The sequence below is a fragment of the Bos javanicus genome, chromosome 4 (genome assembly GCF_032452875.1).
Source record: "Bos javanicus breed banteng chromosome 4, ARS-OSU_banteng_1.0, whole genome shotgun sequence".
Classification (NCBI taxonomy): domain Eukaryota; kingdom Metazoa; phylum Chordata; class Mammalia; order Artiodactyla; family Bovidae; genus Bos; species Bos javanicus.
Genome location: NC_083871.1, coordinates 75,047,796 through 75,058,707, shown reverse-complemented (window position 1 = coordinate 75,058,707; position 10,912 = coordinate 75,047,796). Strand labels below are relative to the sequence as shown.

At 37.1% G+C, this 10,912-nt stretch overlaps 1 protein-coding gene across 1 annotated transcript in view; it reads right to left on the bottom strand.

Annotated features, from left to right (window-relative positions):
* The window catches only part of STEAP2 (STEAP2 metalloreductase), a 30,756-nt gene that overhangs the window by 9,800 nt on the left and 10,044 nt on the right, over window positions 1-10,912 (bottom strand). Inside the window, exons 2-3 of the mRNA XM_061414385.1 lie at window positions 4,975-5,499; window positions 1,743-2,270 (exon numbers count right to left, since the gene is read on the bottom strand). Of these exons, the coding sequence (XP_061270369.1) occupies window positions 1,743-2,270; window positions 4,975-5,466 (1,020 nt within the window). The 5' untranslated portion in view covers window positions 5,467-5,499. The remainder of the gene's footprint in view (window positions 1-1,742; window positions 2,271-4,974; window positions 5,500-10,912) is intronic.

Below are 10,912 nucleotides of genomic sequence, written 5' to 3'. Positions count from 1 at the left end.
TTCCATGAGTATGTTTTTTGAGTGTCTACAATGTGTCAGGCACAGTTCCAGGCATTAGGCATGTATCAGTGAGCAAAATGGATGAAGACTCCTCCTCTTGTGAACTTACACTCTGATGCGAGAAGGCAGAGAACAGGAAATAAAGAACACAAAGTGTGTTAGAAGGTGGAAAATACTATTGAACAAAAAGAAGGTACAGCAGGGGAAGTAGGAGAGGCTGGGAGTACCAGGCTTGAGTCAGAAGCAGGTGGCAGAATGTCAAACAGTGTCCAATGAGGGCCCTGCTGAGGAGATAAGGACTTGATGGGTAAAAATCTCACATTCTGGCTCATACATGATTTGGTTTGAACTTTATAACTAAGAACAGCCTGTCTTATGTACAAACATACATTGTACATCCAGCTTTACCATTAAAAAAAAAGAATGCTGCCCACCATCAAGTTTTACAAAGGGTTTAATCACGATCCTTTGTCAGTTCACAATGGGCCATGAGGAGGATTCAGGAAGAAAACAGAAGGGTGAGGCTTTCTGGGCTATGAAATATTGGCCCCTCGATAGTTCAGATGCATACCTCTGGGAGAATTTCAATGACCCCAGATTCCTGCATCTTCCAATACATAGAAAAACACTGAAATTATTAACTTGAAATATCTGTTCTTTGTGATTAGCAGTAATCCTTTATCAAGGATGTATGTTTGACCACACTTATTTCCTAGCTAAAAAATTCATATACATTCTGGCTCCTTCCCTGCCTCTTCAGAGCAGTCCCCTCAGAGTTACTGAGAGGTTGTTTCCCAGGTTATAGCCTTCAGCTTGGTGTGGATAAAACTCTCTTCTAATCTGATTATTGATTATTATTTTTGTCAACAAATGGAAGACTTGAAGGAGGTGAGGAAGCTGGTAGAGTAGATATCAAAGCCTTACCATTCATTTAAGTGAAGTGATTTTTAGAGAAAATGGCTTAAAGAACATCAATCTAGTAATTTTTTTTCAAATTATTTTAGGTTTTATTGTTGAAACAAGTGTAATTACTGGATGCTACACACTTGGACCATAATGCTTTGTTTCCTTATAAAATGCAAAAGCTCTTACACATGTGTTTGTTATACTGTGCTCAACTTTCACTGAAAAATGCTACATCAAAGAGCTTCAATGAAACCCCTGATATTTACTGAATGGAAATTGTTGAGGAACATCATAGTCTATGCCATCATCAAGCCAATTCCACGAGGCTGTCCCTGAGATTTTCTTTAAGAGTTAAGTGCTAGAAAAGCTTCACCTGAGGAACCAGTACCTTTCTTGCTTTTTGATAACAAAACCCAGCAATCCTGACTTGCTATTCTTTTTTATATTTTCACTAGGCTTAATTTTATTGTATGTGTTTACTAAAAGCTGCCTTATTATTTCACGGAACATGGCCAATTATAAAATAATTAACTGATGCTGAAAGTAATCACTGCAGTTGTAACAAAAAAGGAAAATAAAATCCAACTCTTCACTTCTCTGCTTTTATTCTGCAGAGAAAGGGATGACAGAAGTTTTAACTATAAATTATTCTGAATTAGCCATATAATTCTATGCAAAAACCTTGTTTAAAGAATAATTCTTTCCCCTCCCTAAATATACCAACATTTCTATTACAAAGTATGTAAAGTTTTACACTATTTTAAATCTTAGTTTTTATAAATTATACTAATCAAGTATTTTACCAGCATCAGATAAATATCAAACATGCTCCATACCTGCTGATAAGCCATGTTGAGAAACAAGTATCTCTCCGATCTTCTCATTGGTAAGCAGAGGCTGTAGGCAACATGGACCGAAGCGAAGAAAAAGCTTAATAATCCGAGCTGTTTTCTACACTGTAACCAGGTCTCCAACCATGGTGGAAATCTCCTATACTTGGTGCCATAATAAAGCTGATAAGCAGCTGCCAGGAGACCTGCCAGGTAGACCAGGGACAGCAAAGTAATGGCAACTATCGGCAAGGTCTTATTCACAATCTCAATAGGAATCTTATAAAAGTCACTCTGCTGGTTTCTAGCATAGGGATGAATCACATCTCTGACAAAAGAATAAAGAAAGAAAAATGTGGCCAGGCTTATGGCTACCACCACTGGCCCTCTCCAGAGAGTAAACAGTCGCAGGGGTAAATTTTCAATCTCCCTGGCTGATGATAATGATCCCAAGTCAACGGGAATGAAATTCAATTGACGGGCAAGTTCAATAACCTGTTGTCGAGCTTGAATATTATTGCTGCATATATAAACCTGTGGGAAAAAACCAGAAGACTCATCATTACCATTGTTGCTTATAAAACTGGTAACAATCACATGCTCCATTTAATCCATGGAGCATCACATATGATGACCCTGAGTGATACAAAAAACTAAGGTGATAAAGCATTTGTTAATTTATTAATCTGTTTATTTATAGGTTAAGATAGTATTGTAAAAAAACAACAAACTCCTTGCTAGTTGCCATGACATGAAATGAAAATGCAGAAAAGTCTATCGTGAACCTGGAACCAGGTCCTCAGGGGAAGGGAGGCAGGAGGAAAGATTTCTAAACCATGTGCTTCTGAACAGATAAGGTAAGGTCTTCTCTTCAGTAGTCTAGGTGGAATTCAAGCTGCTGGCCATTCCCCTCCCCCATCCAGCTCCCACACTCCTGCAGGGCGTGGGCTGGGGCTGGTTCTCCAGGCTTTGATGGACAGCTTAGCTCTAGGACTGCAGTGATTCTTCCAGAGCGATTGTAGGCAATGCCCTTTATGGCTATTCAGCAAGGGAAAAGATGAGTATGCTGAATAAGCATGAGATGGCTGAATTTGCAATGAAAACTTCTAAATTATGTCATGATGCTATACTATTTATAAAATTTACCTTCTGGCTTAGAAACCAATTAACCAAAACCAGGGATAATCTCAGGTATATTACTTCACTGGTCAGAATTATGAAATTCTTTCATTTTTAAATGAGGATAATATATTTGGTGGGGGGAAATGGCATTATTAGGCTTAGTTAATTTAAATAGTAAAAGTAATTGCCGTTTGATGTGATTGAGATCAGTAGGGGTGGGGGTGGGCTTTCAAATTACCGAATACTCTTATATATTGTAATATGGTTGAGAAGTCAACAAATATTTGTTGAACACCAAGTTCATGCTGGAGTGAACCTGGATTAGTTCACTAAAGTTTGCTATAAAATCTCTGAGTGATGTTCAGGGAAAACAAATTCCTAAATATATCCCTGAAGATGTTTATATACATGCTCTGGAACAGACCACACTGAAATTCTTGCCTGCTAAACCTAGTTATATAATGGAAAGAATGTAGACTTCTTAGGATTAATTTTATCTAACATTAGCCATATAAATGAAAAAGTCTATACTGTTAGAACTTCTAAAATGGAACAGTGAAGGTAGAGAAATATATATCAAAGAAATAAGGAAAGGCATTCTCAGTTTATTACAGGTGTGACAATGGTCAATTAAACTTTTTTATTTAATTCATTGGGGAAAAACACTAAAAATTATAAAACTTTATAATTTACCTAAAAGACTAAATCAAACATATGTAAAGAAGACACAAATGAAACTCTTTCTGTATTTCACATTGAACAATCTCTTGTTCCATAATTTATTTTATTGAATATTAAAATTATCATTAATACAGGCAAAGGATTAAATTCACGTTTATCTCTCGTTTACTTGATTTGATCTATTGCTAAACCTTGGTGGATATGCAAAAGAAAAAAATGCTTCAGAATAGTTGCTGCTGCTGCTGCTGCTGCTGCTAAGTCGCTTCAGTCGTGACCAACTCTGTGAGACCCAATGGACGGCAGCCCACCAGGCTCCCCCGTCCCTGGGATTCTCCAGGCAAGAACTGGAGTGGGTTGCCATTTCCTTCTCCAATGCGTGAAAGTGAAAAGGCAAAGTGAAGTCGCTCAGTCGTACCGACTCTTCACGACCCCATGGACTGCAGCCTACCAGGCTCCTCTGTCCATGGGATTTTCCAAGCAAGAGTACTGGAGTGGGGTGCCATTGCCTTCTCTGGAACAGTCTCTAGGAAAGTATATATTCTTTTCCTAGGTCTTCCAAATTAAACACCTGAAAATGAATAGTTAATCATGACTCTCATATGCAGCATGCTGTGCTGTGCTTTAGTTAGTCATGTCTGACTCTTTTCAACCCCATGGACTGTAGCCTGCCAGGCTCCTCTGTCCATGAGGATTCTCCACACAAGAATACTGGAGTGGGTTGCCATGCCGTCCTCCAGGGGATCTTCCCTACCCAGGGATTGAACCATGTCTTTGTTGTATGGGGTCTCGCAGAGTTGGACACGACTGAAGCGACTTAGCAGCAGCAGCAGCAGCATTTCAGGCAGATTCTTTACTGCATACAGTGATGTAAATACTGAATTTATTTTCTAAGACACCTACTCAACTGTCTTTGTGGGCAAAAATAATAAAAGTATTTTATCATCTTGCTCCAATATAATGCATAACTACACTTCTGAAAAAATTTTAAGGTGCACTACTCTATGTGTTTACTTATAAAAGCAGAGATGGAACACTCTTTACTAAATAGGCAAACACTGTTTACATCTTTTTGTTTGCAAAGAAAGGAGGAGGAAGGAAGAAAGGGTAGGAGGAAGAGACGCAAAGAAAAAAGACATGTTTGAGATTTTTTGAGGAAGCAAGGAGATGGCCCATTATTCATCTACGAATCTTGTCTTTTTCTTCAATTAGCTGATTATGATAGGAAAGTTCAAGTTATTTTCTCAGATTTTTACATCATTTTGAGGATAGAAATATGTCCTTACAAGGTCAGGACACGAATCTTCAGGAGCTCATACATAGTTTTCAAAATGATAATCATGGGAGAGCATCAGAATTCATTTTTTAGGTATATATTTGTCTACCTATTTAAGTATAAAATACCAGCTAAATAAGAATAAAATGTAAAAATACATACCTGCCGGCTGGCATCCTTAGGACCTAACTGAAGTGCCCAAGCTGAGATAACATTAAATCCTTTCACAATCAAGGAGTCCGGGAATAATGAAGCCAAATATTCTGCATTGGATTCTGGATATTGGTTTACCCTCATATTATTGCTCACATCAATCAGGATTTTACCCACAAGCAGATGTCTCAGGTCCCACAGGGAGGTATAATGTTCTCTATGTATAGCAACAAATATTATATTTGTTTTTATTAGAGCATCTTCATGGTGAGTGACATCTACTACATGAGGAAAAAATTCAGAAGCAAATTTAGGATTTCTGCTTCCTATTACCACATGATAGCCACATCTAATAAGTCGAATGGTCAGGGATTTGGCAAAATCCCCACTTCCGATTACACCCACAGTGACCTTCCTTGCATCTTTGATACCATTTATCCCATTAGGCAAAAAAGTTTCACTAAGACTCTTGGGGCTTCCCATCATGGAGATCGATTCCATGATATGGACTCTTCCAAGATCACCAGGGATATCCTAGGGGAGAGAAAATAAAGCACTCATCAATTACTTATTACCAAACATGAATACACTTTTAGATGTTATAACAACATCCCTGTTTCTAGAGATAAAACAATCTGGCAAGCTATATAACATCAAACACCACAAGACACAATTTGTAAGCCAGAAATGGATCTCGAAATAGAAAAATGAACTGTCACAAAGTTGATGTGCTAAATTGGAGCTTCTCCAATTTTAATGTACATTTGAATCATCTGAGAATCTTGTTAAAATGCAAATTCTGATTCAGTAAGTCTGGAGTGAGGCCCAAGATTCTGCATTTCTAATAAGGTGATACCAACGTTGCTGGTCTGTGGGGCCCCTCTTTGAACAGCAAGGCTCTAGAGCACAAAAGGAACGAGAGTGAAGTTTTCAGCAAGGGAGAACTTTTAAAAAAACACAGTTGCAACCAGTGTGAATGCCACTAGAGGTAAAGAAGGACTGTGACGACTCATCATAGCTCATGAGACAAGAGAAGACAGACAAACAATAGTAAAACCCAAAGGACCATTTATAACCCCAAACTGTCTAGAGTCATTTGGGACTACCTCAGTAGCTAGTAAGTAGCTAGTAAGAGCTTTATTATTAAATGAGAGTAAGCTAAATCAGCTACTAAAAAAAATGAAATCTGGGGTTTACCATTTTCAGAAAAGTAGCCATCAAAATATAATAAAGAATTAAATACTATAGACTTCTATCATCCACCTTATGTCTCATTAACTTATCATTGAGAAAGTTTTCCCGTATAAAGGGGGTTAGTAATGTGTTTATGGTCTTAAATTACACAATACTTACGAAATCTTTTTCTTCCCTTTTTTGCATCGGTTGCCTTGAATATAATGCAGTTATTTTTTTCCGGAAAAAAATCTGTCAAATTCTTTTCTTAGTGACTAACACCTGGAAAGTTCCTATTTGCAGTAACTTGCTCAAGAATACTATTCAGATGGCCAGGAATCAGTGTCACTGTTAGGTCTGAATGAAAAACACTCTTCCATTTTATCTGCAATGTTCAATTTCTTTTATACTAACAGCAGATGTGGATCTCTTCAGAGAACTTAATGGATTTTACAGGAACAGGTGGAATGTTTTTAAAAAAACATGTTTTTCTGGTTTTTAGTAACTGGAAATTGAAATTACTGGAGCCAGGAAAATTCAACTTTTTACCCTAGAAATGGAACATGTTCAATGACTGCAAATATATCAGTAAATTAATCTTTAGAAAGACAATAATATTAGTTGATACTCATATAGCATACACTGTGTGCCAGCCCTGTGCTTTATAGATTAACTGACTGCATCCTCACAACTACCCTATGAGATGGGTACTAATATTGTCGTGCCCATTTTGCAGATGAAAAAAACTTGATACATGCAGAAAATAATTTGTACAAGGTCACAAAAGAGAAACTAGAGGAACCAGGATTAGAACCCAGGCAATCTAGCAAGGTATGTCTCATTTGGGTGCCTGTAAGGAATTAAAGAAAGATATGAGGGCAGTGGCAAGGTAGAAGAGAGATGGTTGTGTTCGTATGAGTATATTCTCCTTCTTTAGCCATGTCATTGCTCCTTAGCATTACCTAGTCATCTCAATGTCTAACTTGGGTCCTGGGAGAGGGGAAAACTCACTATTTTTTTAGTCTATTACATGTTTCATTTCACACTTTTCAAGTTATAAGGGGTGATAATTATTTGCTTTCCCTTGGGGTGATCTCACACACCCTGAAAAGCGGGGGTGGAGGGGGTGTCAGAGGCACTAAGGCGGTACAAAACTATCAGCATCCTCCGAGAAATATTCCTGGTATTTAGAGAATCAGGAGCAGTTAAAGAAACCAGAAGTAATTAAATCAATGCTCATTTCATTAAACAATTCAAGGTGAACTGACTGACCTACCCCTAGTCATATATATTATCTAAGGGTAAGGAGAGTTACTAGATTCTCACACAGGAAACCAAGTTTCCTGTATCCCAGTCTCAAGTTCTTTTGAGTAGAGATCGTAGCATCTCCCAAGAATCATGATGATCAAGACCTTTTCAAATGAAAGCAAAAATAAAAACAGTATCACTTATCTGCTTATTTTACAAAGTAAGTTCAAACCCCTTCTGTAAATCAGAATGTGAACAAGTAAAAATATATTAGGGCCTAATAATGTCATCTCTGGGTACCTCGTAATACCATGTATCTTATACATATTAATAGATGACTCTGTCCTAACGTGTCTGGGCCTTATTCATATTGTATTTCTAATGGCAAGTTTTAACTGAACCCTTTAATTGTATGACTGTGCCTATAAATAGAAGTTGGTCTAATAAATGAGACTCTTCTCATCAAAGTTTTAAGTAATTAAAAGCATTCATGAGGGAAAAAAAACAACTTTTAATGGATTTGAGAGATGGATTATTTGTACACTGTTGAAAGCATATGATAATGGCACATACTATTTCATAGTTTGCAATATTTTCACATATATTATCTTATTTAATTCTCAGATGGCTGTGAAGTACCTACTATGCCCATGTTAAAGATGAAGAAACAGAGGCTTAGAGAACTTTAGCAACTTATCAAAGACAGTGCACTTTGTAGTTAACACAACTCAGCTTCACATATAAGTCTTTTGACCTCTGCTAATTCTAACACTGCAGTGCAAACATTGTATGGGATATCTTAAAACTATCAAGATCACCAAAAGTCACCCATTAGTTTTATTCTTCAAAAAGAAATACTAACTCTAAATAAAGTATGAATCATAGCTCAGATAGTTTTAGGTAAACCCAAAACTATAAAGTGGGCAAACTCTAGGAAATAGTGAGGGATGGGGAGACCTGGTGTGCTGTAGTCCGTGGGGCTGCAAAGAGTTGGACAGGACTTAGAACTAACTGAACAACAATGACAAAGCTATATAGTTTGGATTTATAGCTATTAATCAATCATCAGTAAATCCAAGTTTTAGATCAAAACCAACCAAGATATAACTTTATTAATACTATGAAAAAAAACCCATGATTGATTGCTGGGTAATTCTTGAAGAACCCCCAGGTAGCAACCCATTTTCTGTGAGGGCACTGAAAATACCATGAAGGTATATACTGCTTCTAGAGGGGAGGAAAAAAGAGCCAAGAAATATGTGTGGGTCCTGTGGAACTCACCTGTACATAGACCTAAAAAGCACCTCCTCTCCACAAACTGTGGGTGCCGAGACACTGGAGTAAGAATCTCATGAATCTCCTTTCAATTCTGTAAGCTATCATTTTGGATCACTTAGTTAACAGCTGAGCTGAAGTTTACAATTGTGATGTCCATAAAAAATGGGGTTATAAGAGACTTTCCTTGGTCCAGTGGCTTTGACTCTGAGCTTTCAATGCAGGGGCCCTGGGTTCGATCCCTGGTCAGGGAACTAGATCCCACATGCCACAACTAAGATCCTGTGCAGTGAAATAAATAAATATTTTTTAATAGGGTTATAAGAAGTGAATAATGTCAACAGCTGAAAAAGGTTTACCTATTTACAAAGTAAGAGTCATAAATACCTTACATTGTACATTTCCACTGATAAGGAGTGATGCAACTATAATCTAAAGGGAGATCTGTTTTTCCGTGGTCCAGCATGAATTTATTCAGGCCACTGTGTACTTTGCACAGAAGATATAAAGAAGAGAAGCACAGTGCTTACACTTAAGTTTACATTCCATTTAAGAAAAGACAAGATATACTTGAATTAAAAAGCAAGAGAAAGAAAAACAGACTCATATCAGCATATAATTAAGAATTAGATAGTATGATCAGAGCATAGTTATTCTAGAAAATCAGGGAGAGAAAAGTATCATATGGTGTCTCCTTACCTCAAATCATTCTATATATATGAATTGTACTTGCAAAATAATCTCAAAATTACACAGAATGTTTCAAGGGAGGTACACTACAGGTTTATTCTAGCTTAAGACCTCAAGGACCCAAAATTAAATTTGGCTTTCTGTGACCTTACTTTCAAAGTACTAGAGCACTGGCTCCCAAATATGAAGTTATCACTGGTCAACAGCAATTAAAAAGTATATGGATACAGTAGGGAGTTTTTCATAAAATTATTCAATTTGCCAAATTGTCCTTTTCTCTGAGAGTATATCTTAACTAACTTTAGGGGTCAAAATGTCTGTTTCTCATATAAGGATAGTGATAAAAGTTGTTTGAGTTGGCAGTCCTATATAGATCCTCTCCCCTTCTTTTTATTTTACTGGAAACTCTTATATAAAAGTGCTCCTTAAGCCTTTTGGAGAGAAAATCTTTCTGGGAAGAGGTGGGAAAGCACCCTGGACAACTTCCCTGCTGCTGGAGATGTCTGCTTAATCCTCAGATGATATATCAAATATCCCCATCTAATTTTATGTAACTAGAGATTTTACTATCATGATCTTTAAGTTGCAAAAAGATAACCTCTACAGTCTCTCAGTATTTAAATAAACATAAAACCCAACTGTTTATGGGCTTCCCTTGTGGTTCAGCTGGTAAAGAATCCACCTGCAATGTGGGAGACCTGGCTTTGATCCCTGGTTGGGAAGATTGCCTGGAGAAGGGAAAGGTTACCCACCCCAGTATTCTGGCCTGGAGAATTCCATGGACTGTATAGTCCATGGAGTCGCAAAGAGTCGGACACAACTGAGTGATTTTCACTTTCACTTTCACCTGTTTATAACAATAAAGAATTTCTTTGAGGGAAGAGGTGGGGTCTTTTTTTTTTAGGCTTTCATTTTTTGGAAGAAATTTGTAAGTCCTTTAGACAAGCCCAGAAGCAAAGCTGCAATTCTGCTAGAAAAATCAGAATGTGATTTCTTAACACAGCAGTTGTCCAAGTATGGTCCCTGAACCAGCAGTATCAGCAGTACTGGGAACTGGTTAGAAATGTGAATTCTTAGGCACTATCCCAGACCTCCTAAATCAGAAACCCTGGGGGTGGAGCCCAGCAATCTGTTATAAAAAGTCCTCAGGTGGTTCTGATGCACATTAAAGTTTGAGAATAACTGCCCTAATGTAAGGCAGTCCAACCACTATTCACCATTTGAATATTTAAATCCACTTAAGTCAGATTATTAAATTCTTTCAGCTGAAACTCTTGGATAATTTGTATGCATCCTCATTTAAAAATCATTCCCTCAAAATTATGAAACTAATTTTATTAAAACTATGCAGATTTATTCTTTGAAATTCTGTTTATAAACTATGGTAATTACAAATGATTCATTAATTTTTCATACTTGGATCTGAGTGTCTTTTTGTGTTCATGTTTTCTAGAACCAACTGAAGAATTTTCAGAAAAGAAATATAATAGTATTAGAGCAAAATAATGCTAACTAACTCCAAGCCTTCCAGACTTTTCAAATAACCTGAATTTAAATGAGA